General features: G+C 53.7%; 2 protein-coding genes across 2 annotated transcripts in view; one reads left to right on the forward strand and one right to left on the reverse strand.

The window, feature by feature from the left end:
* Positions 1-6,115: 6,115 nt before the first annotated feature.
* EMX1 (empty spiracles homeobox 1) lies at positions 6,116-14,791 on the forward strand. Its single transcript, XM_055797698.1, is given in 4 exon segments — positions 6,116-6,171; positions 6,173-6,474; positions 8,543-8,727; positions 14,494-14,791. Coding segments are annotated over 4 exon segments (711 nt in total). The 3' UTR covers positions 14,662-14,791.
* A 1,660-nt stretch (positions 14,792-16,451) lies between these two features.
* The window catches only part of SFXN5 (sideroflexin 5), a 109,187-nt gene continuing 99,217 nt past the window's right edge, over positions 16,452-26,421 (reverse strand). Inside the window, exon 13 of the mRNA XM_055797140.1 lies at positions 16,452-22,266. Within this exon, the coding sequence (XP_055653115.1) occupies positions 22,189-22,266 (78 nt within the window). The 3' untranslated portion in view covers positions 16,452-22,188. The remainder of the gene's footprint in view (positions 22,267-26,421) is intronic.

Below are 26,421 nucleotides of genomic sequence, written 5' to 3' on the forward strand. Positions count from 1 at the left end.
GAGGGAGAAACTCACGGCATTTTATATTTAATGTTTTTTCCCCCTGTCTGTTGGGGTTTTTTTCCCTGCATTGGGAAAGGGGCAAATGCGGAGACATTGACACCTCCCCTACCGACAGCCACAGCTGCATTTGGCAGTGGCTCTGCTCTTTCCTCTCCGGCCCCTCTCCCCATCCAAAGTGATAGGGACCGGGATACCTGGTGAGCTGGGATTTCCTATCCCAGCACCGAGGACTGGAGATGCTTCTGAGGCTAAATGAACACAATATTTACCCATTTTCCAAGAAACAGCAGTGGAAATGGAAGGGTCCGAGTCATTATTTCGGTGCAGGCAGATTGCTAACTTGTTTAAATTATTTTTTTTAAAGGGGGAAAAAAAAGAAGAAAAAAACCCACCAGAATTGGCAGCTTGTTGCGTATTAGTCGAAATGCTGCAGACTTGGCTCCCGCTCACCTCCGCAACATAATGTTAAATGGCATCAAGACAGTATATCAGTCATTTACATATGTTGCTTATAGACGCCAAAGTTATTAACACAATAAAACTGCTGCTAAGAAGCTTTCCTGCCTATTTTTCTCCTGGAGAATGTCAGTGTTGGAAGCACCTAGCTGCCTCGTATGGAAACACCCGGGGTTGCCTTTCATATGGCACCCGGGAAAATAAATACATGAATCACCCAGGGTCCCCCTCCGACCACTTCTGAGGCAAAGCGGAAGGAAGATTCATTGATTCAGTGTTGTGCATCAGAGGAGACCTCCAGCACCCAGCCCACCCAGCAGCACCCCATGAGCCCCAGCATCCCCCCAAGGCACACCACATCCCCAGACAGGCACCCGGGCTGGATGGTACGGCTTCACCCCAGGACTGGCTTTAAACCCTGCTGCTGTGAGGTGTCCCCAGCTCCCTGCCCTCGCAGCTGGGGTCTGGAAACACTGGAAAGGGGACCCTGGGTGATTCATATATTTATTTTTCTGGGTGCCATATGTGAAGAAACCCCAACTGTTTCTGTATAAGGCAGCTAGGTGCTTCCAGCACCGATGCTCTCCACATAGGAAAGGAGGCAGGAAAGCTTCTTAGCAGCAGTTTTATTGTGCTAATAAGTTTGGCGTCTATAAGCAACATATGTAAGTGGTTGATACACTGCCTTGATGCCATTTAATGGTATGTTGCAGAGGTGAGGGGGAGCCAAGTCTGCTGATCTCCCCTAATATAACACTGCACAGTCCCTGTGGGGTTTTGGGGGGACTCTCCCAGCACCCAAGCAGGGATAGCACCTCTCCCCGTGGTTTCCTTGCCCCTGCAATGGTGCAGTCTCACAGGGCATCTTTCTTCCTTAGCTGCTGGAGCAAAGCCAGCATGAGCCCGGGGGGTCCGACGTAAGGGTCACGCTCCGGTGCCATCCGAGGGAGCACCTGAATCCTCCCTGGGGCTGGAGGCATAATTTCCTGTGTCGAAATTTCCTGAGCTCTCCTAGAAAGGCATTTTTGCTGCAATGATGACCCTGCCGTGTGTGGAAGAACATTTCTAAAGGTGACATCTGATAGCCCTGGAGAGAGGTACCTGGTGGGACATTAGCTGGAAGACTGGTCTTCAGCCTCAAAAGCAGTGGGGAGGGTGGCTGAACCCAAACACTGCCACTGAGATCTTCTTCATGCTGTCAGCGGTATAAACCCTCAAAACCATGCCCAGAAATCACAGTGCTAAAGCACGAAGCTCCTGGCCATGGCATCCCAAGGAGGTTTAAAGGCTGGGATCAGAGATGAGGGAGAGGTTGGCTCCTGGCCAGGGCATGGTGATGCCACACACCTGCCGCTGCTGCCGTCCCAGGGACCAGGATGGCAAACCAAGGTCAGAGGTTTGGGTTTGCCACAGGGGGGCTGAATTGCACCCCTCACTACAGAGAGGGGCTCAGGGACCCCAGGACCCCAGAAGCTCTGGTCCTCTATGCTGTCCCCTGAGCAGGTCCCTGGGGAGGACCATGTCCCCACCTGCATGTCAGTGCCACACATGGAGCTGTCTGTGTGTGCTGCCGGTCCCTGTGGCATCAGTGCTGCTCTGACAAGTTGTGTCACAAGCAGGAGATGCAGGTGCTGCCCCAAAACCATGTGTTTCAGTGCTGCTGCCCTCCATGGGCTCCAACGTGGGCAAACCAGCTCATTGCCCCACTCACCTGTGGGCAAACAAGGGACATGGAGTCACCAAGGTCAAGGGGAAAGGTCCCCAGTTGCCCAGCCTCTGCACACCACTTTCAACTAATGAGTTACAATGACTTTCCCCAAAACTGTGGTCCTGTGGAACCACCTTGCCTAGCAGAAATGACAGGAGCCATCTCTGTCCCAGGTGCGAGTACAGCCTCAGTGCCGGATGGGCATCGCCAGCAATGGCTGGGGGTGCTGCAGCTTTCTAAAAGGCTTTATCAGGGCTACAGGCACCTGCACAACCATCATGAGGTGTTTCAAGACTTGCAGATGATCGCTTGAGGAGCTGGGGTCTACAATGTCTACAGGGAGCTGAGTACAAAACCCTGCTTGCTCTGCAAGAGCAAAATTCCTCTTCATGACCTGTGGCTGCAGCTGTGTCCACACCGAATGGCCTTCAAGATCTCCCACCTCTGAGTATGATGGAAGCCCACCAGGACCCGTCACAGCAGAGCCCACATCTGTTCAGGGTTCTGTGCCAACAGAGCAGCCAGACCGTGCTGGAGACATGAGGGTGAATGCAGACCCCATAGAAAAGCCAATGTGACCATTGTGTAAGTGAGTGAGGATCCAGCAGCACCTTTCCTTGCTGGAGTGACCTCTTCCAGCCCACAGCTGTGTGATCTGGGTGGCTTCCCTTTCCTGGGCTGGGTGGTGGGATCCTTGCTCCATGTCAGCCTGACTCCATAGACTAAAGCTATGTCCATGTCAGTGTACTTATCTACCACTATCCCCATGTCATCTTCATCCATCCATCCATCCATCAGAGCACCCATCCACCCACCCACTCACACATACATCCATCCGTCCACTATCAATGGAACAGTTGATAAAACCACCTTAAAAAAGGGAGACTGAGTGAGGTGAGATGAATTACTTGCTGAAGCTCACTGGGTTGTGCAGGGACAGCTTATTCCAGTCCAGAATAACCCTGAACCAAGTGAAATGGAAAAAAAAAAAAAAAAAAGCCAATGAAGCAGGAAAGGGGGAGCAGCCCGGCACAGGCAGGCTCGAGACCTCCTCAGCCCTCCAGCCCAAATTACAGCCCCATTCCTTTGCTTTGGGGTTGCACTTGAAGGCTGACGAGAAGAAATCCGGGCGGGGAAGGAGCTGTGCCCACGGGAAGAGCAGGTGGGAGAGGTTAGGAGGAAATGATCCAGCACTTTGAAGTCTGGTCAACTTTTAACATCCCGGCAAGCTGCGCCCATGGCCACGCTCCGAGGCCCGGGGCCTGATTTTCCACATTCTGCCCTTTGATGCTGGAGGCCGATGTGTTACAGATTAACGAGCCGGGGGACGGGGACGAACAGCACCTGCCGGCGCTGAGCCGGATCCGGCCCCGGCACTGCCTGCCCGCCTGCTCCGGCTGCGGAGGGCAGGCAGGGTGCGGCCAGGGATGTGAGCCCGGGCAGGGAGTGGTGGCCAGGGCTGGGGGATGCAGGTGGCTGGGGATAGACCCACTGCCCGTCCCCGAGCATCCCCGGAGCTGACCCGCTACCTGCGACCCCCAGGCCGATTTTTGGTGCCTGTCCTGTCCCCCTGTGCCTCTCCTTCATTCCCCTTTCGTTTGCTCCTTTGAAAAGCCTCGCTGTTGTATTTTAACAGGCATCAGACCCCCCCTTTCCTCCGCCAGCACCCCCTAATCCCAATGCAGCACTCCCTGCCTGCCCGGCGCTGCTGCCGGCCGCGTCCCTCGGCTGCGCTGGCACGCGCAGCGGCTCTTTCGTTAAAAGAAAATGTCTTTCTCTTCCACCCGGAGCTCCTCCTGGCCAGGAATCCAGCGGGAAGGCAGGCTGCTCCCGGATCATCTCCTCCCGGGGATGCCGGGGCTAAAGTTTTCCTTTTAATAAACCCGAGACACCGAGGACCAGAGCAAGGCACCCGCCGGGGGGTCCCACGTTTTATTCCCGTGGGGGATAAAGATCCTGCCTGAATTATCCTGGAGGTGGGAGCAGGCCTGGGAGCTGGAGGGGGGAAAAGAAATAGAAAGATAAATTAGGGTTTGTCGCCCGGTTTCAGCGTAGCAGCTCCCCGGCTCCCTTCGGAGAATCCAGGGAACCTCGCCTGGACACCGAGCCGGGACTGAATAGGGGGAGAGAAAATCAGCTTAAAGGTTTATAATTTTCTGCGGGAGTGGTTTATCCCCCAAACCAAAGCAGCGACCCCCCAGAAAGGTTCCTGCGGAGCCGGGGCTCGGCAGGGAGATGCCGCCGGCGGGGATTCCCGTGGGTGCAGCCGGCACCCACCGGCTTTGCCTCTTCCCCTCGCAGAAGATGCTGAAAGGCGGCGAGATCCGCACGAAACGAAATCCCGGCCCCGCGCAAGGCTCCGTACTCCGCGGCTCCGCCAGCACCCGGGGCCAGCGGCGGCCGAGGGGAGCGGGGCCGAGGGGGCCACCTCCTGCCGAGCCCCGGCCCGGCCCGGGAGCCAAGGCAACGGCGGCGGGGGGGGAATTAAATTATATTTTATGAAATTGATTTACATGAATTTCCACAAATGCTCCCGAACCGGGCACAGCTCCCACGTCTGAGCCGAGCGCTGTCCCCGCATCCCCATTCCCTTCCCTTCCCCTTCCCCATCTCTCCGCGGGTGCGCCCCGCTCCGCCAGCCGGCTGACCCAGCCCCGCTTCTTTATTTCCATTTAAAAAAATATAAATATATATTAAAACATAGATTAAATTTTTCTCTTTCGAAAATGACCGTTTTCTAAAAGCGCTTTGCGACACGCTCGCTCCGGTTTAGGCTTTCATTTTTGTGGGGTTTCACGATTTCCCCCCCCCCCCCCCCCCCCGCTTTCTTCGCCGTAGCCTGTTGCGGGAGTGTGTCCGCGCAAAGCCTGCGGGCGCGCAGCACCGCTCCGCTCTCCGCGGGGGGAAGGATCCGCGGGTGCCCGCGCGGGGTATTTCAATCCAGCCAAGTGGAAAATAGACTTTCAACCCCCTTTGTGCGGGAGGGGAGGGCTGGCCCCCGCCTCCGCGGGCCAACAAAACTCAGAGCACAGCCAAACTGCGGAGTGAACTCGGGACCGGCCCGCGCAGGGGCTGCGCGCCCCGCGCATCACACCCGCGCCGCGGAAAAACCAGCCAAAATCGTCAGTTATCGGGGAGTGTGTGTGTGTATAATTTTTTTTTATTTATTCCCAGCGCAGGATCGGACCCGTGGGAAGAGCGGGCTTTTGTCCGGGGGGAAGGTCCTGCCTTTGAAGGGGGGGTTACGCGGAGGGGAGCGGAGCTTGCGCGGGAGGCGGGGAGCCGCGGGGGAGGGCTTCACCTCCCCTCCCTCCCACCGGCCGGCAGCTCTCCGAGCCGCGGAGTTACAAACCGCCGCTGCGGGTATTTTTATTTAAAAAGCGAAAAAAATAAAAGGGGGGGGGGGGGAGAGAAAAAGAGGATTTTTTTTTTTTAAAGATATTTTATTTATTTTTTTTTTAAAGAAGAAGGAAAAAACACCCCGCAGCCGGAGCCCCTCTCCCACAACTTCGCGGTGCGCCTGCGGGAGCGGCTCCAGTCCAGTTTTTCGGGCGCTCTCTGCCTCCCCCTGCCCCTTCCCTTGCTTCTGCCGCCCCTTCCCCTGCCTGCCCTGCCTCCCTTGCCCCTGCCTCCCCTGCCCCTGCCTCCCCTGCCCCTGCCCTGCCTGCCCTGCCTTCCCCCGGCCGAGCAGGTGAGGCCGCCCCCTCCCCCGGGGCCCCGCCAGGTACCGGCCGTATTTGTACCGGCTGCCCGGGGCTTGCGGGTGCGTGGGCGCCCGCGGGTGGGCGGCGGGGTGTGTGCGTGGCTGGGTGTGCGTGGCTCGGTGTGTGTGTGTGTGTGTGTGTGCGCGCTGCCCAGGGGGAGGTTTCTTGCACACGCACACACACACACGCGCACCCGGAGGAACAGCCCCACTCCGGCCCCCCCCGTCCCCGCCCGGCTCAAACCATGTTCCAGCCGTCTGCGAAGCGCTGCTTCACCATCGAGTCTCTGGTGGGCAAGGACACCCACCTCAGCCCCGAGGACCCCCCCGCGCCCCGCCGCTCTCGGCTACCCCGGCCCCGCTACCGACGCCGCCGCCTTCGCCCCCGGCTTCCAGGGCGCTGCCGCCGGCCGGGCCCTCTACGGCAGCGCCGAGCTCGTCTTCCCCGAGGCAGTGGGGCACCCGGCGCTGCCCGTCGGGCCCCACCAGCTGGGGGGCTCGGCGCTGCCGCACCCCCACTCCTTCTTCGGCCCGCAGCACCGCGACCCGCTCAACTTCTACCCTTGGGTGCTGCGGAACCGCTTCTTCGGGCATCGCTTCCAAGGTGAGCGGCGGGGCAGCGCAGGCCGGCGGCGGGCGCGGGGCGGGGGATGCTGCGGCGGGCGGCGAGCGGCCGCGTCCCCCCGCCGCGGGGCCCGTTATCCGGGGACACCGAGCAGGACCCGGAGGCAAAACCTGTTGCTGCGGTGCCTGCACGCCCAGCCGGTGCTCCGGGCGTCTGCACACCGGTGCTCCGGGCTTTTGCACGGCCGCTACCGACGCGTTTGCACACATCGGTGCTCGGTGCGTTTGCACACCCGGTGCTCAGTGCCGATCTGTTCGCACGGCAGGTGCCGATGCGTTTGCACACCCGGTGCCAATGTGTTTACACACCCGGTGCTGAGCGCATTACCCAGGCGGTGCTGAGCGCATTGCACAGGCGCTGCGCTCCCGCCGCCGCATCCCCGCAGCCGGCGTGCGGCTGCCCCGCGGGGCCGGGGCCGGGAAGAGCCGCTGCCCGTGGGCGGGGGGCCTGGAGAGGGGTCCCGGGGAGGTCCCGGGGCCAGGACCGGCGCTGCCGCCTCCCTGCGCAGCCCCACGGCTGCCGGAGTTTGGGTTTCTCTTTCTCGGGAACGAAGGGGAAGGTTGCGGCGGATCTCGGCTGCGCAGCGAGATTTTGTTGGATTTCCTGGCGTTTCTCTCTAGTCCGTCTTTTTCTTGCCTTCTTTCTTTCCTTTCTTTCTTAATCTTTCTTGCTTTCTTGTTCTCTTCTTGTTCTATCTCTGTCTCTTGCCTTTACCTTTCTTTTCGTTCTCTCCTTTTCTGTATCTTCCTTTCTTATTTTCCTCTTCCTTTCCCTTTCTGTCTGTGTCCTGTCCCTTTTTCCTTTCCTTTCCTTTCCTTTCCTTTCCTTTCCTTTCCTTTCCTTTCCTTTCCTTTCCTTTCCTTTCCTTTCCTTTCCTTTCCTCTGCTTTCCTCTCCTCTCCTCTCCTCTCCTCTCCTCTCCTCTCCTCTCCTCTCCTCTCCTCTCCTCTCCTCTCCTCTCCTCTCCTCTCCTCTCCTCTCCTCTCCTCTCCTCTCCTCTCCTCTCCTCTCCTCTCCTCTCCTCTCCTCTCCTCTCCTCTCCTCTCCTCTCCTCTCCCCAGCACGCCGGTCCGCTCGCTGTCCCCGCACTATGCCCGGGGGTCCCGGGGACCGCACAGCCCCGATTAGGGTTATCTGCTCGGCAATAACCCCCCGCCTGGCTCCGGCGGCCGCTGCCGGCGGCGCCCGGGGGCACAAGCCCGCGGGGACACGGCTCCGGCCCGGCCCCTGCCACGACCCCCCGGTGCTGCCCGGGAGCGGCCCCGGCCCGCGCTGCCGCCACTTCCACCGGCCCCGCCGCTCCCGGCCCCGGCGCCGCCCGTCTCACTTGCCTGCCCATTCCTCAAGTTATTTTTCGTTCGTTCCTTCCTTTCTACCTTTGCTTTCTCTCTTTCCTTTCTTTCCTTCTCTTTTTTCTTTTCTTCTTTTCATGCCTCTTTCTCTACGTCTCTCCTTTCCATCTTTTCTTCTTTCCATCTTCCTTTCCTTCTCTTCCCTTTCTTGCCTTCTTTCCCTCGCTTTCCTTCTCTCTTTCTCTTTCTTTACTTCTTTTTCTTTCAGGCTTTCCCACTTTCTTTCTCTCTTTCTTTACTTCTCCCTTCCACTCTTTCTTTTCCTTCTTGCCTTTCTAGCTTACTTTTTTCTTTCTTGCTTCACGCTTTCTCTTCCCCACCCCCCGTCACTTTATTAGGCTTTCTCTTTTTAAAATGCTTTTTCTCTGTTTTTCCTCTGCCTCCTGCCTTCTCCCTCTCTTTCTTTCCTCTTTCTCCTGCTCTTCTCATTCCATCCCTTCTCCCTCTGTCTTCTTACTCTCCTGCTGCCCCAGTGTCCAGCCCCAGCCCCGCCATAGCACGGGGGGCAGCGGGGAGGCAGCAACGGTGTGAATGCTGCAATCTTGGGGCGGGGAAGGTGCCCAGAGACCCGCAACACCCCCTCATCCATTCCTTCCCATGTCGCAGGGCAAGAGGGTGTCCCCAGCAAACCCCCCTGGTCCCACAGCGGGGCAGCTGGGGGGGGTGTGGGCCCCTGACCTGGCTGTCTGTCCGCAGGGAGCGAGGTGTCCCAGGAGAGCCTGCTGCTCCACGGCCCCTTCGCCCGCAAACCCAAGCGCATCCGCACTGCCTTCTCGCCGTCGCAGCTCCTGCGGCTGGAGCGGGCCTTCGAGAAGAACCACTACGTGGTGGGCGCCGAGCGCAAGCAGCTGGCCAGCAGCCTCAGCCTCTCCGAGACACAGGTACCCCCGGTACCCCCGGCTGCCCCCCAGCTGCCCCTCCCACTGCCGGTGCATCGGGCAGCAGGGACGGGGCCAAACCCACGCAAGGCTCAGGCTGATGCCACAAAAATCCCAGCCGGGTTTGTCCAGGAATCCCACATGGAAGCTGTGGCCAAACCGTGGGCTAGGTTTTTTTTTTTTCCCTCAGCGTTCACTTCTTCCAGCGTCCTTGGCAGGGCTGGAGGCTGGGAATGCAGGTCCCACATCATGCCACTCTCCGGGGCGGTTTTCCGCTGTCATTTCTTGCTTGCTTGGGGTGTTTTTCCCCGAGAGAAAAATACAATTTCTAAAATCCAGTTAAAAAAAAAAAAAAAAAAACCAACAGAAAGGAGCAGCAGGATGCTAACCTTCCCTGGAGAGCTGCAAAAATGCACCTCGGTTGTGCGGCTTTGGTTCTGTACGCAAACACCACCGTGCCTGAAAGTCAGGATGGGTGCAAAGCTGGGTGCTAGCCGAAGGGCACTGATTTCAGCTGCAACTTTCTGATTTTAGAAAGCACATTTCACAGGCGTTTAGATATAATGAGACCCGGGAGAATCGTAGGGATGAAAGGAAATGGAAAAGCATATAGTGCTGGGGGAAAACAGGGGAGTCAGGGCTGAGCATCGCTCTGTGTGCAAGTCTGGTGTCCTGGCGAGCAGCTATTCCCAAATGTTCCAGGAAAAAGTATGCTGTTTCCCGTGATGTTCAGTAACTGCATTGATGGAGGAAGTTTTATCCAAATTCTGGCAAGGTAGTTTGGCCTATATTCTGGATTAATTTAATTTTTATCCTTTAATTTAATTGCAAAATAAAGCTGGAGCCGTGGGTGTTCCCAGTACCCGCCTGGCTCATCCTCACCCAGGCTCTGCCAAGCAAAACCTCCAAATGCATCACAGTGAGAGGGAAGTTACCAGGAGGAAAATGTCACTGTCATGGGGACAGCGGGAAACCACAGGTGCAGATATCGGGGAGGATGCACCAAGCCCACAAAATCCAGAGGCTGTTTGTATCCTGACGCTATCCTGACCCCCCAGCCCCGCAGCTCACAGGGCACAGCAGTAGCTGGTAACCCGGCTCGGGTCCTTCCCTTGCTGCTTCTGTCACTGCTCCGGGCTGAAAATGATGTTAAAGGGAAATAATTAAAAAAAAAAAAACCAAAACCAAAACCAAAAAAAAAACCCAACAAAAACCCCAGAGGTCAAAGAACAAACAGCAACTTGTCTAGGCGGAAAGGGCAGCTGTGGGATGCCCGAGGGGAGCTCAGCAAGTCCCTTGGATTTTGCATCATGGCCCAGAGCCTAAATGCAGTAATGCAATTTATTGGGGAAAAAGCAGAGGCATCCATCCCTAAATCCGGGTGAAGATTTAGAAACGGAAAGAGGCAATAAAGATAAATATATATATGTATTATTTTTTTATGCCCTGCAGCATAATTTGTAGTATGATATTTCCATGGTTTTGGAAAACTGCTGCAGCCGCTCGGCTCCAGGCGGGCACTGCGGGCGGGGAAAGAGCATCAGGCTGGGACTGGCAGCAGCAGTGGTTTGCAGGGGGGCATCTGCAGGGTGGCTTTTTCCTTTTCAGTTTTGTGGCTTTAGGAAAATAATATTTTCTCAAAATCTTCTTTTAATTACCCGGAGAGAAATAACATGCAGAGGGCTGTGATACGGGATGGGCATCAAAGTACTGGGACTGGCAGGGTGAGAGAGCCAGCCTGGCTGTGGCTGTACCAAACCCAGGCATCATTATTATTACTATTACATACCCAGTGATGAATCCTACACGCACACAAACCTCCCGTTGAAAACCACCCGTGACACACATCTCCAGTGTGACACTGGGTGACACAGGCATGTTTTCACTGGGTGCAGACACTCAGCCCCATGTCCAACCCCACAGGTGGGTGTGTTTTATTATTTTAGAGGAGGTTTAGCTGCTCCTAGAAGGGGCTGCTGGTTACAGCTTTGCTTGGACCTATTTCCCAGCCACTTCTCCCACTGGAAAAGGGAGCTTTTCCCTTTGGGCTGTGCCCGCTTGGGGTCTCTGGCCAGGGAGCAACACCTGGAGCAGCCCAGGGGGAAGGTGAAAAGGGTACAGGTACCTGCCCAGCATCAGGAAGTGCCTTGGGATATAGGGTGGGGAAAGGTGGAGGTGTTTAACCCCTTCCCATCCTTTCACCTACCAAGGAGGTGCATTAGTCTGCGACAAGACAGGCCCAGGCAACAACAACAACAAAAAAAAAGGATTGGGGAAAAAAAGCAGTGACACGGTCCCAAAGCAAACACAAGCGTTGGGTAAATGGGATGAGGCTGGAGCACATGTAGGGAGGGCTTGGCGGGGGCATGTGGGGTGGTCTGCGCCAGGGGAGCCATCCATGGGGTTTGTGTGTGATGGGATGACTGGCAGGGACACACGTGCGTGAGCTGGGTGGCGGCATAAGCCTGGCGGTCGGCGTGCTGCGGGGGTGCCAGGCAGTGTGGGTGTGCTGGGGATGGCGTGCCGGGGCTGGGATGCGTGTACTGGGTAGGTGGGGAGTGAGGAGGAGGTGGGGGTATCATGCTGCGTGCTGAGGTCGTGCTGGGCTGGGCGTCACGGGTGGTCACACTGCTGAGCCCATCACCAGTGGCGTCAGGTCGCTTCACCTCCCAGGGGAGCGTGCTGGGCTGGGAAATAATTTCGCTGAGTTAATTTTGCATGACACAGCCTGGATCTCCCAGCAGAACCTCTCCATCCCGGGCAGGACATGGTGCGAACCCAACCAGGGGTCTCATCCACTTTCCCAAAGCAAAGGCCTCACCCTGGCTCCTGCCAGCGGGAGGTTTGGGGTGGTTATGGAGGCACCATATAGCGCAGCACCCCCTCCCAGCTTTGGGGTGATTATGGAGGCACATATAGGGTATAGCCCAGCATCCCCTCCCAGTGTCATGCGTGTGGGAGAGGTAATAATTAACCGATTGAATGCCTGGGAGTCACGGACGACAAAGATGCGTGCCCCAGATACAGCTGGAGTGTGGCCCCGCTGCAAAGCCCAGTGCTGGCAGTGATCCCCACTCCAGGGACTGTCCCCAAAACCAAGCTTTTAAAAGTTTTGGGGTGTTTTTAGAAGAAAAGTCCTGGCTGGGACTGCAGGCATAGATAAGGGTGCAGTGCTGACGCCTGGGGAGCTCTGCTGCCTTTCGAGGTGGTGGCAAATTTGAGTGACAGCACGGCACAGGTGCTGTCACCATATCTGGTTCCAGGTGATGGTGGGACTGGTCCCTCTCGGTCGCCATCCAGACCCATCCCTGTGCTCTCGGCCTTCAGCAGGGTTTGGGTCATCGTCCGGAGGAGCTGCACATGAAGCCACTGTAGTTTAGCTGTCCTCAGCTTGGTGATGGCAATGTCACCTTTCAGCCAGAGCTGATTCTCTAGGTGCTGTCAGCACCCCCAAAGCAGAGCGCAATTTCCACGGTGGCCTGCAGGGTGTTGCACGGGTGGGAGTACGTCCTGTGTACAGGCAAAGCAGTGGATGGGAGCTGTGTAGAGAGGCAGGACCAGGGTGCAGGAGCCATCCAGGGACCATCCCCATCCCACAGCAGGAACATGGGGATGGCAGTGACCCTTGGAGGCCAGAGCTAGCCCCGGGGAGTGGCTGGGCTGGGACCCAGGGAGCATCACACCGGTTGGATGCACAAACACCCGGCATGACAAAGGTTAATGCGGCGAAGGTTTGGGAAGGGATAAAACCCCTGGCCTTGAGGGTTTAAACCAATTACTCCCGGAGTCAGGATGAGGCATCGTAGGGGGCAGCTTATCCCCTAGTTGCCCACTGTGAGGTTCTCACACTACTCTCATTGTGGCTTCTGGCCTGTTGGAGCAAGGGATATGGTATCCGAGGGGTCAGGGAGCCCATCCAGCCTGGAAACATCCCCATTCCTGCAGCTGAGACAGTTGGGAATCGCAGAGGAGCCTCATCCCGCAGGAGATGGCCATACCCGGCTGGGTTTCTTAGAGCTGAACAGAGCCGGGGAGAGTCGCTTCACACCCACCCCTCATTTCCACACAGCCTCACTCAAGCATCTTAATTGCTTTATGCCTTAGTTTCCCCTTCTATAATTTAGGGATAAGGCAACTTCCCTGCTCCCAGAGGGCTGAGAGCTTTAATTAAAGTTTGCAAAGTACTTTGCAGTCATTGAATGAAAGGCGCCAGCTCAGTATTGTTCCAGAAATGCCCCAAAGCTAGGAAAGCAAATGGTTTGAGTCTAGGGCAGGGAAGGGGGGTGGTTTATAATATATACTGGTGCCATAAAGCAGCTGTTTCAATAGACTAAGCATGCCTTAAAGTCAAAGGCTTGTATGGCGCTGGCTGCATGGCACCCTGCAAGGGCTTTGCTCACCTGGGGAATGCAGAGAGGTGTGAACACTGGCCTTCGCCTCGCTGCGAAGGGCTCCAGAGCGGAAAGCAAGCCTTGCCTGCAATTAGTGCTGAAGGAGAAGGGGGAAAGGGGGTGAGGGTCCCGGGGGATGAGGTGTGGCAGCACGTCACCTGCAAGTGGGTAAAGGCTTCAGCCTGGCCTGGGCTGGGCAGGCAGCAGCGGCCAAGCAGCGGCACCTAGTGTCCTGCGGGGCCTGGGAAGCTGGGCAGCATCCTGCGTTCCTGCCTGCAGCATCCCACATCCCTGGCATCCCATATACCTCATCCCCAGCTGCAGTATCCCACACTGCTGCCTGCAGCATCCTGCATCCCCAGGTGCAGCAACCCACATCCCTGGCTGCAGCATCCTGCACTGCTGCCTCTGGCATCCCGCATCCCTGCTGCAGCATCCCGCATCCCTGCCTGCACGGCATCCTGCATTGCCAGCCACATGGGTGCCCGCAGCATCCACCACCAACAACTTAGTGGGTGCACTCAGCATCCTAAACCGACTGCCATATCCAGCCTGCACCACAGGCCATGCTCCTGGCGCTGGGACCAAGGGTGTGCGGGGGTCCTAGTAGGGTTCTCGGGGCCTTGAGGGGGTGAGGGGGGTGTTATCTCCAAGGATGGAGACCCTGCTGCTTCTCTGGGCTCCTGGGACAGTGTTTGACCACCATCATGGTGGAAAAGGTTTCCTGAAACCTAAATGTGGTAAATTAAGTATCTATAATTGTAATTATAATCTATCTATAATTAGTTCCCTGGTTACATAAGAGTCCAGCCGGAGCCTAATGATGCCACCCTGGCCCTGGGACATGGGTCCTCGCTGTGGATGGCTCTGCTTGTCATCTCACATGGTCATTGGAGCCATGGCCGCTGTGCCCGTGGCATCCTAACACCAGTAACCAAAATACACGGGGCTGGGTTTAGCTGCTCCCACCATGCTGTGCCGATTGGGGCGCAGCCCAGACACCAGGGTGATGGGCACAGGGTTGCGGTGCTGTAAGGAGGGATCCGCCTGCCTGCTGGCCCCCTGTCTGAGGTGTGATTGAGTGTCCTTCACTCGTCCTGGGCTTCTCCAAGGCCGGGACATGCAGCAAAGCAGAGATGGGAAGCGTCAGCATCCTGCAACCCACTGCGTTGTCCCCCGCCTTGTCACACCTTGCAGAGGGGAAACTGAGGCAGCACAGAGTGGCTGTGGGAGCGCTCCTGGAGGGATGGGGACTTCTTTTTTGCCAGTCTCTGAGGAAAGCTGAGTACGCTGTCTGGTTGCAGCACTGAGCCTTGCCGGGGCCAGCTGTGCCAGGACCCCCCCCGAGCGCCCGTCTCTCCTTTTCCCTCTCCCCCAGGTGAAAGTGTGGTTCCAGAACCGGCGGACGAAATACAAACGGCAGAAGCTGGAGGAGGAAGGACCCGACTCGGATCAGAAGAAGAAAGGTTCCCACCACATCAACCGATGGCGCCTCGCCACCAAGCAGTCGAGCGGAGAAGACATCGACGTCACCTCCAACGACTAAGGCAGGGACAGGCTCCTGGTGCTGCCACCATGGAGAGGAACCCGGGGGAGGAAGGGGGGACACAGGCGGCATCACCAAACAAACTCTAGGGACGCCGCCGAAGCCGCTGCCGCCGCCCGCTGCCTTTCCTCCGGGGCGCCCGGCCTGACCGGGGACCCACACCCCGTCCCCCCCTGCCGCCCGGGGCATCCCTCGGAGGTGCTTTTCGGGAAGCTCCCGCCGCCGAGCCGAGGAGGAAGAGGAGGCTGCCAAGGCGCCCGAGGCCCCGGGACGTGACCGCGCATCCTCCTCCGCGCTGGAAGCCGTCCGTCAGCCATGAGATCAAATAAAAACGTCCTACCTAGAAGCTCAATGTACCCAACCCCTTTTTTCATTTGCCTTTTTATTTTTATTTTTCACCTTTTTTTTTTTTCACCACCCTCCTTTTCTCCATTGTTTTGTTGTTGGTTTATTATTTTTTTAACAGTTTTATTTTAATTTATTCTTTTATTTTTGTGCCTGTGTGCGTGTGTTCCCTGTTGTAGGTAGTCAGCAGCTGTAGTGTGTGTTACTGCGTGGTAATAAAAAGCAAGATGCGCTGAAAACCTGTCTGGTTGCCTTGGTGGAGGGGACACACACAAGGGGACCGTCCCCTTCTCCCATCACTTGTCAAAACGGCCATGGGGATGCTGGTGTCCTTGCAGGGGGGGACATGACAGGACTGGGTGTCACTGGGGAGCAGCAATGGAGCCAGGAGGGCTTGGTGGCCCCATGGTGGTGGGCGTCGGGTGTACAAGGATGGGGGTCTCCCTCGGGGGTCCCCAGTGGAGCGGGGCCGCCGGGGTGGCTGCAGGTATGAGAGGTATGCGGCGGCTCTGGGGCCGGCAGCCTCACACCTGTGCCGGGGATTGAATGTCGGGGAGAGGTTCCAAACAGCTCTGCTTCCCCCCTGCTGCCCCCGGAATAACCCCCCCAGACACCCCCTGAGACTGGCAAGGGGACCCCTGCAGTCCCTGGGCAAGCCTGGGGCCCCCCAGCAATGAGGGACCTGGCGGGGGAGCTCAGGGGACAAAGGTTGGGGGTGTCCTTCCCATGTCTCACTGAAGTTTAGGAGGAAGGACACTTAAAATAATTTTTTTATATATGTAAAAATTATATACACACGAATATAATAATTATATATGATATACCATATATATACACATATTCACACACACATGCATACAATATATACACATGTGTATATACATTATATTTTATAATGTATATTTTAATAGAATATTTACACACTATACACACGTGTACATGTATTTTATAATGTATATTCTGTGTATTATATATTTTAATAGTATATATACACACACGTGTATCTAATGTGTATATATTGTATTTTATAATGTGTATTTTATATATTACGTATTTTAATAGTATATATACACAATATATACACACATGTGTATCTAATGCGTATATACACCATATTTTATAACGTATATTATATATCATTATATATAATTACATATTTTATAGTGTATATTTATACATTGTACATTTTGCTATAAAAAATAGATCATAATTGTATATAATATATATTTTATATATATACACACACAAAAATGTAATAATTCCTGCTGTCAGGAAAGCCCCCTCCCCACGCCTCCACACTGCTGGGAAAGCCCCCTCTGCAAGCAGCCCCTCCCCAGTACAACTAGCCCGTGAAAACTGGGACTTTTCAGAGAAACCCCTTGAACCCCAACACCCTTCCCACCCTTCCCACCCACCGCTCGCAGGGAGGCTGAGCCACACCGCCACCTCTTCAAACTTTTTTATTCCAGACAGGTCTGAGCGTTACACAGAGTGTCGTGGTCAGTAACTCTACTGAGAAGGTTAAAAAGAGCCGGTGCACAGGGCAGGTGCCCGAGGGCGGCCGAGGGACACTGGCCGCTGGAAGACATGCGGGTGCTGGCAGGTGACCCCCTCGCCGCGTCCCCAGGGACTTGCCATTGGCGCAGTTATAAGGTGCATTCGGACTGGGTGCCGGAGGGTGATGGCGTGAGGAGGGGCGGCTGAGGGTGCTGGGTGCAGAATAAGCCATAGAAAAGGGGAAAAAAAGCCAAAAGTGGACGTTGCCTAAAGCGACCCCCTGGAGATACCCAGGGCTGGGGGGCATCTGCACCACCAGGACCACTTCAGGCCTCCACACCTGACACTGGGAACACCCTCAGAGCCAGGCCAGCTTCTCAGGTGGGCTTCTTTGTAGCCTAAAAAACTTTGCTCAAAGGCTCTCAGGGTCCCACCGCAACATGTCGGCAGCCCCTGTGTTCCCCCTGTGTAGCTGAAGGGCATCCCAGGCTCCGGATCTCCATCACAGCCCTTTGAGAGGAGCCAATCGAAGTGGAGGGGACACCTACATCTCTCATCTATGTGGCATTGGTACAACCCTGAGATCTACCAGTGTCGCTTGTCCCAGGGCAGCAGGGTCCAGCATCTGGTGGCTCATCCTGCATCCCAACGATGCGCAGCGCTGGGATGGGCAGCAAACAGGGTGACCTGCTGCCCGTCCTGCCAGGAGCTGGGCATCTGCCCGCGCCCAGCCACACACAGGAATGTGGAGCAGAAAAATAAGCAATAAGCAAAAACGGAAGGAGCTGAGCTGTGCCCAAGCTGAAAGGTGAGTCTGGGACGTGGGTGACACAACCCCCAGGTTGTCCCCTGGTTGTCCCCCGGCCGGCTCAGGGAGCAGCCAACAGACACATCTTCCAGGAGAGACTCCAAACTTCTCGCTGGCACCTTTTGCTGCAACCTGGTCCTCATTATTTCTTAATTAACATATCCAAGAAATCAATTAACTGCGACATTTCTAATTAAATACTACAGGAGATGATCATCTCATTATTATTATCTGCCAAGGTGAACAACTTGATATGTGTGGTGGGTTTTTTGCTCTCCGTTTCTTCCACTTCCCCAATTATAGGAAATAAGAAATGCAAATGGTTGGGTTGTTCTTGCAAACCGAAGGCTCCTTTTTGTACATTAGGAAAGTCTAAGAGATTAATTAGTTATTAAGTGAATGTGCATAATGTTATCATTAGCTGTTGTGTGTAGTCTTTTCTGGCACAACTTGCTGTCCTAATAAACAGAACTAATGTGCTGCCGCTCTCCCAGCTCCATGTTTTTCATTTCTAACATAGAAGAGTTGAACATGGTATTTAGGTGCTCACTGGCGGTCCCACCACGAACGGCAGCAACTGTGCCCAGCCAGTGCTGGAACCGCTGCACGAGGGAGCCCAACCATGAGCCCCCTGCTAGCAAAATGGTCTTTTAAGATCCATAAGGGTCAGGTCGGTGTCTGCTGAGCCATTCTGCTGCTTTTCAATAAAAATGCATCTTGACACCCACTTGCGTTGGGATGGTGGTGGCTCCAAAGCTGAACTGCATCAGGCAGCTTCAGCGTCCCAGCATGGGGACACCGTGGTCTCGTGGTGCCCAAGAGTTTGGGACCATGGGGCCACCAAAATGTGCTCTTCATGCATGCACCTTGTCCCACTCACCACCAAGCCAGGGGACAGCGAGGGGAAGGGCAGCAAGAGATGGGTCTGCACCATCCTGACTGTCCAGAGGCAGAGGATGCATGTGGTTTTGGGAGATGCGAGGTCAAGTCCTCAGGTCCCCAGCTTCATGGGTATCACTGATTGCAAGTGCCAACTCGCAAGGCAAGACCTGCAGATGCTCCCAGAAGAGGTGAGAAAAGGGAACTGAACCCCATGCGGTGGTGGCTCTCCCTTCCCAGCTCCAAGCAGGAGCATCTTCCCAGCGCTTTGGGTATGGGGCACAACATTCTGAGTTGCATTTGAACAAAATCTGAGAGCAAACGCTGTTGCCAGCCTGCCAGAGGCTGTGATGGGCTGCCTGCTCCGGCTCTTAGACATAAACACCAGAAAACGCCTGACTCAGGACCCTGGGATGTATTTATTTCTCAGCACAAACTCTGCCGAGTTGACTGAGACCCATTTTCATGACACATACAGTGAAACAAGTTTGACGGGGTTTGTACGGGAAGATGATAAATCCAGACTCATTTAGACTGTTTGATTGTCATTTGTTCGACTGTGCAGCTGCTTTTGAGCCGAGCCATAATCTCGCAGCGCAGTTCCTCTGACATCCCTCAAGCTGGTCCTCACCCCCTCAAGCAGGATCAGGCCCTCATGAGTCACAGGAGCCGTGTGGCTTAATAAGCCCTAAATCTATCCTCCTCCAAACCAGTGCAGTCCTTATTAAGCATCACTGGATTAACACGATGAGCACCCCCTGCCAATTAACAGCTGGTGCAGCTGGAACTCTGCAGGTGATGTGTGTGTAGGGAAAACATCCATACTTGCTCCCCATCATAGAGAAAATTCGGAACTGGCTCCTTCCCGAGGCAGAACTTGCTCAATCCATGCTTTTCCTTGGGTGTCTCCTAAAGAACCATAGCAGGCAAAACCCCGACCCCTCTCCCCCACTGCAAATTCCTCGCTCCATCTGTGGGCCCTGCAGGTAGCTGGAGCTCACAGCCACCAAAATCTTTGACTGGTGATCATGATGCAAAACCAAATCAGGGTCTCCCTCCCTCCTCCACCTCTCTGAAACCTCACAGCAAAGTGCAGTCTCCATCGCTTCTCCCTCCCCACTCCCCCACCCCCAAAAATCAGAGCCTGGGATGAACAAGCTTGCAGCAGAATGGTTCAGGCAGCAACAAAACCCACTGGGGAAGGGGAAATGATCCACCCAGACAGGCACCGGAGCCAGGAGGCTTCTCCCTGTCAACACAAGAGGCTGTTTCTGTCTCAGCCTCGCATTTCCATTCAGGAGGAGGAAGAATGCAAGTTGTGCCTCCGTGCAACATGATGCGGCTTGGCTTCTAACTTCTGCAGGCTCAGCGGAGCTGTAAATTGAAGTCTGAGACTCAGAGTAGCTCTCTCCCTGCTGCACACACATGTGCATGTGTGTGCAAGGGGTACCTGTACCCTCAGCACCTGACAGTGGTCCTCACCTCCTCCCACCCCCTGCAGCAATGGAAAGGGCCCTTTCCAGGCACACAGCTCATCCCAGCTGACTCTCCAAAGACTCACCACTGTGGTTCCCATCAGCAGGATGCTGTTTGGGGATTGCCAGCATCCCCGCCCTGCTTCCTGGGGCTGGAAGGCTGTCCCCCTCTTTCAATGCTGCGGGGAGTGAGTTACTCCCAGGGCAAAATATGGGGCCTGATTCTGCACTGTGCTGCCCGTGGGACAGATGCCCATGAAAATGTCCATAGGACAGACGCCACCTCCCTGCAGCCTCTCCAAATCCCACCTGGAGCAGATGGGGTGGCTTTGTTTCCTCCAGAGCATACATTCATCTCATCTAGTGCATTAGAAGAACTCTACTGGGTGAAATCCAGCTGTCCCTTACCCTGGTGTAAATCCAGAATAGCTCCATGAGTGTAACTGGACCCACTCTGCATTTCCACCAGTGTCGGTGACCGGGAGCTGGCCCATCAACAGTAGCTGTGGAGAGCCCAGAGCTGGCCTCTCCTCCCCTGCACACTGGCATGTAAATCCGCAAAATTTATTTGTTTTGTGCAATTATTTCTGATTTACACCAGTGTGGGGACAGAATCAGTCTTCCTGAGCTGGCCTGACCGTTGCGTAACTCCAGTTCCTACAGGTCTGACTCCAGTAGGGAGTGCGAGCAGTCAGCAGTGGAGGAGCACACGGCAGGGCTCAGGCCTCCCAATTTCAAGCATTGCAATAAATCTTTCAAATACATTCTGTGTCAGTGGCAATTTGGTTTCCCTCGCTCCCCCCACCCTCCCCAAACCCCCCAACAAACTGGCATCTGAAGGATGATAGCCTGTGCGTTTATCACCACCGCAGCTCCATCCCTACAATGATCCCAGAGGCAGAGCTCACTATTGGCATGGTCTTCTGCTGGTGACTATGTTAAAAATCCACATTGACTTCTCTGGCCCTCAGGGAGTCACCTGGGGTTTACTCTCGGGTACAAAATACCAGAAAGCCAAATTATGGCCCCAAACCCATGCAAGGGCAGGATTCAGTGCAGCGCTGGGGGGACGTGCCCCGCCTCACTTTAAACACCCCAAAGTGGAGCAGTTGAAGAGACAGCCAGGCAGCCAGCTATCTCCAGAGGGCACTTCATCCCTCTGAGGTTGCAGTCTCATGAAGCCATCAGCTTGGCACGGCTGCCAGGTGAAGCTGTCCTGCCCACTGGTTTCTGCTTTGTGATCCTCCTCTGCACTGCAGCAAGGCTTTGGGCAACGTTGGCTTTGCTGGCTGAAAGCACTGGCAAAAACAGACAAGAGAAGAAGAGGAAGATGAAGATGAAGAGGAAGAAAGGAGAAGGAGGAGGAGGAGGAGGAAGAGAAGGAGGACAGAAGAGAGAAGAGAAGAGAAGAGAAGAGAAGAGAAGAGAAGAGAAGAGAAGAGAAGAGAAGAGAAGAGAAGAGAAGAGAAGAGAAGAGAAGAGAAGAGAAGAGAAGAGAAGAGAAGAGAAGAGAAGAGAAGAGAAGAGAAGAGTTCCAGTTGGAAGGGACCTACAATGATCATCTAGTCCAACTGCCTGACCGCTTCAGGGCTGATCGAAAGTTAAGCATATTCTGTCCTTGGACAACTAGGTTAGTAAAGCATGGCTTAGCCAATCAGCTGAGATTAACAACCTTACTTTTAGAGGGTCTGTGTTAGGTGGGACAAACTCCATCCTTCCCGTCTGTGCAAAGAAGAGCGGATCGATCATATGTTTTATTGTACAATCCCTTCCTACTCAACATGTGGGCATGTTGGCTTTCCAGTATCTTGAAACCCGGGCCCTTGTGGATATGCCCAGCGGTAAGCTCCTGTGGCACTAAGCTTTGCAAGTGCAGTGAATGACAGGATGCCGCCAGGACCATCTGCAGAAGAAGGAGGGAGGGAAGAAGGGCACACAGGCTATGTCCTTCGCTGTGCTAATGGAGCACTGCACATTGAACCATGGAAGGCTACTTTTGCGCATGATCACTGGGGCAGGATTGGCATGAAATCAATACAGGACACTTATCAAACACCTTATCAAGCGCTTCACATTCATGCACCCGTTGATCTCTATGGAATTACTTTTGTGCAGCATCAGTGTGGAGATTTAATTTGCATCAAAAATAAAATTTGCTTGGTGAAGCCTGCTTTCATGTAGTTAGGTATAACCACGTAAACACACCATTAAACATCCCTCCATGCAGCGCTATTAAGTTCTGAGATTCCTCTTTAGCTAGTTCTCTAAAGTGTTTCAACGTGATTTTTTTGTTGCTGCTCCTGTTGCTAATTTAAAATTTTTAATATTAATCTATTTGACTGGTGTGAGGTGTCAGTTCTCTGCAAGTGTTAATTTACTCCCAGTTCGCCAGGAGCAGTAATACGTTACTATCGCTGAGCTCTATTATTTGTTTTATCTTGATGTTTTCTTTTTCCCAGTCGGGACCTTAAGTTTCCCCCTTTCCCTCCCCAAATCTTCTGGGCTGAGATGGTCCACTTCCACTTACAATCCTTTATTGTAGACTACAGTCTTACTGGTAGTGGCCATTGCAATTTCTGGCTCCAGCCGAGATGTCTCAATCTGTGAAATCAAAGAGGAGGCAAGATCAGAGATCAGAATCGGTACTGTGGTGTTGTGCTGCAGCAGGAGCTCAATCGATCAATAAATTAATGTGGAAAAGTATAATATGTAAATACTACAATGTCAATCATGCCTATTCCATGTCATTTTAATGTGCTCTACTCTGCTCAAATCTCCAAACAACTCCACTTGAATTGACTTGTATTACATGAAATGATGCACGCTCACTGCCTTGCAATGTTCAATGAATTATAGAGTGTCTCTAAGAATCAAACGGATCCCACCCGTCGTTTTCCAGGAGACATCCCTTCCTTTTCCCACAGCCGAGGTCCCCTTGCATGGTGCTAGAAGGAATCCAGTCCCCAAAGCTGCAGTTTGCACCCATAGGGACCAGGTGAAGCCGAGGGCTGCCTGGTGACATGAGGGGACAGCAAACCCTCACTCGGCTCCTGGACCATGGCTCTGTATCCTCCAACAGGGATAGATCACAGCTAAAATCCACCTGCCCCTTTCTCTGTCTCCATAAAATCTCCAGCCCTTTCCTAATTTTTTCCTTCTGCTGGCTTCACATGAAGCTCTACCCCTTGCTCTCAAATCACTCCGAACCTTTGCATCCCTGGGAGGGATCCATGGCGCTCCCGGATCCAACACCAAGCAAAGATCCCGCTCCCAACTGGGATGGGGCACCTTGCAAGACCAGACTTTTAGAAATCCTATACATTGAATTGATGCTGTTGCTGACACAATGCTAGGAACCCACGTTAAAATCGAAATGCTTTTGAAAATGTTTAACCTAGTTAGACAAATTAGCAAAAATTTGTGCAAAACAATTTAGGTATTTAAAATATTCAATGTTTTTAAAAACTGGAAAAACTGTTCTTAGCTTTCAGCTGCAAAAACCCAACAAAATATAACATCAAAGCAATCTTAACATGAGGTGCAACATAACCCTTCAGCAAAGCTGTTAAACAGCTACTGAAGCATCATGGGAAATAGCACTTCATTTATTCAAATGCACATATGTCAGGTTTTTGCACCATATGTCATTCCAAGCTATTTACAGTAATAATTAAATCTTAATCAACGTTTAACCTCTGTAAAATGTTTGAAGGGATCTAATCACCCTTCAGACTGCACTAATGAAGGAGAAATATATAAACATAAAAAGAAAATGATGCATAGATAGCACACCAGAAAGAACAGTAATTGCAAAATTGTATTTCTTTTAAATATAATCAGCAAATTATGTAAAGTAAGCCAACGAGTATTTTAAGTGAAGACATCTTGGGTGTCAGAGGTGTGATCAGCTAATTTTGTACTGCTATCCATAACAGATGTAGCATATTTTCTTTTAGTGCCATTATTAGCAACTTCACCATTTCTTTCTGTGCTGAAACACAAAGTGAAGCATTGTGCCGGGGAGAGTACCCAGCAAAGGTGCAGGAGAGGCGATTCTCACGTACACCACCGGCACTGACGGGATCCATTTTGAGGGAGGATTAACTCCGATCTGCCTGGCTCTGACGCAGCTTTTCTTCCTATTGTTTTCTTATTTTTCTGCCAGAGACAGAAAGAAAAGCTCCGAGGCATTGGGGCTGGGTGGTTTCACCCACTGGTATGAAAATATCAAGAGGAGAATGCTTTAAAATGACCTGGATTGGGGTGTCCAACCCTGACCGTCCATGCTGGTGTCAGTAGGGCTTGGGGATGTGGGGCAGCTCAGCCAGAAAAAACACAACCTACTAGTGGGAAGTCTCCATAGAAAGCTAACGGAGAGCCACCACGGTCCCTCCCTCTCCAGTGGAGGCTGGAGAGGTGGGAGGTCCAAGGAAAGTCACATCTGCCACGGTGGACCCCGGAGGAGTGGTCTGAAAGCAAGACCTGTGGGAAACCACTGAGGTTGAGTCTGGAAGAGAGAAGTTCAAGGGAGGCATGGTGGTATTGGTGTATGCAAGAGGCTATGGCACAGAAGAAAGGAGTAATGTTTTGTTCACACTCTCTTGGGACACAATTCAAAAAGCATCGAGTAAGATCCAAGCTGAACAGCAGGAAGAGTATCCTAGTGGGAAGGAGCAAAGTATTGCAACCACATGCTTGGGGAAGGTGCAGTGTCTCTGTGGTGGGAAGTTTTCAGCACAAATTAGATCAAACTCATCAAGAAAAGTTTAAGCAGAACTGAGCTTGTCTTGGCGGAAGGAGACAGATGAGGTAACTGCTTGTAGGTCCTTTCAGCTCCCTTCCCACGGGTTCAGGAGGGAAACGGCCTCCTTTCCCTGCACGGCTGAGCTCTTCATTCATGGCAAGGCTGGACACAAGGCTGTTAGACAGGATGGCTTTAGGAGGGACAGGACTGAGGTGTGATAGTTCAGAGACAGATTATGATGTCTGAGCAGAACGACAAGGGGATGAATATCTAACGCAAGATGGACACATGGTCAGGGACTCCTCTGAAGATCGTGAAAGAAGATGCAATCGGTCACAGGCAGTGGTTTGGAGTTGGGTATTACTGAACCCACTTAAGCCCCTTTCTGAAGCCTGGGAAGATGTGAAATAAATTTGCTGGGGGTGACTGGCTGAACTGGAGCAATCCTGTGGATCTTTTTCTGGTTGGCTGTAAAAAAACCTGCTCTAGAGCTTCAGCTATGGGTGCGCCTGCACCAAGGAGGCAGGTACAGGAGGGATGTACTCCACAGCAGCACTGGCAAAGCCATTCAGAAATGCGTCAGGAGTAACTTACTCCTCTCCCTGGGAAATCAAATGCAGAGGGACAGGGAGAAGCATCCGGGTGGTGGGCTACGGATATCAAGACAACATTAAGACACAACCTTATTGTGTACCAGTTCAGTATTTGAATCCCTCAAGGGTTTTTGTAGGAAAGTATAATTTCACCTATTTTGGTGTAAACTGCTATTCCAGCTGTCCAGCAACCTGGACCTGCTCAGCCAACCTTCCACTGGACATGGCATTGTGAAATGGACCTGGAGACCAACAGAGTTTCCTGTCAAGTTCCTTGTCTCAGCTTCAAAGGAGACCCCCAGCAGGGTCCACCTTTGTCACGGCCATGCTGGGAACCCCTCTAACAGGGAACTCCTGCCACGGAGGGTGCTCTGGGGAACAGGTTCTGCCCTGTTTGGACTAACACCGACAGGACATGCCCCACCTACACGGGGTGATTTTGTCCTTTCAAACCGAGTGCCCACCATAGGACTGGGTTTGAGTTGTGTCCATCCTCTTCCTCCCGATGAGGCACATCTACCTGTGCTGGGGCGAAGGATGGATCCCCTTCCAGCCTCTGGGATGACAGCACTGAGGTGCCTACCAGAAAAGGGCCTTCCTTCAACTCAACAATGAATCCAGGAGAAGTCCAGGAGGGAAACAAGCTCACAACAGCAGTGAGGGAACCACAGTGTAAAAGCACCACTCCCACAGAGTGCTACAAGGGGCTTTTTGGGGGAAAACCCCATACTTTCAGGCTGATGGTTGCATGAGCATCAGTGCAGCATTGACTGCTCATATCCTGACATACCAGCATGGGTGACACTGTAACTAGGCAGCAGGAGAAGGGGGAATTGCTTCACCCACCCTGAGAGGCTACTGGAAGCTTTGCTACAGATGCAGGGAAGTCCTCGCTGGGGACATGGCCATGGTGCACCTCCAAACTCATCCAGAAATGCGGCTGGTGCTAGCCCAGCCCATTGCAACACCTGGGAGTTGATGCAGCCCAAGGATGTTCCTCTTCCCTCTAGCAGATAGCCACGTGCATGAAGAAAAAAGGGAAAAAACTCCAGAAATGGTGTCCCCTGACCTTATTCAAGCAACTGTTTATAAACCAGTATCACCCAGGTAATGCAGTCAGGATGACAGTGCTGGCTTTTTAGTGGTGCTCCTGACCCGGTGAAATCTATCCTTCCCAGGGAACAAAGCCGCTGTAAAGAGAATCGCCTCTCACGGTGCCCACCACACGCCAGCTCTCTTCCCCCCATCTCTGCCTTGCAGTGGAAGCCTCTCTCCTCTCATCAGCACAGACAAGGCTAATTGGGGTGATAAAGAACTGGCTCTGAGTGCTGGCGTGGGCTGGAGGAACAAATGGTGCGGTGGTCACAGCTGGTGCTGCGGAGACGGAGAGGGAGAGGGTGTGAGGCAGGCTCCCGGCGC

The sequence above is a fragment of the Falco peregrinus genome, chromosome 2, assembly GCF_023634155.1.
Source record: "Falco peregrinus isolate bFalPer1 chromosome 2, bFalPer1.pri, whole genome shotgun sequence".
Classification (NCBI taxonomy): domain Eukaryota; kingdom Metazoa; phylum Chordata; class Aves; order Falconiformes; family Falconidae; genus Falco; species Falco peregrinus.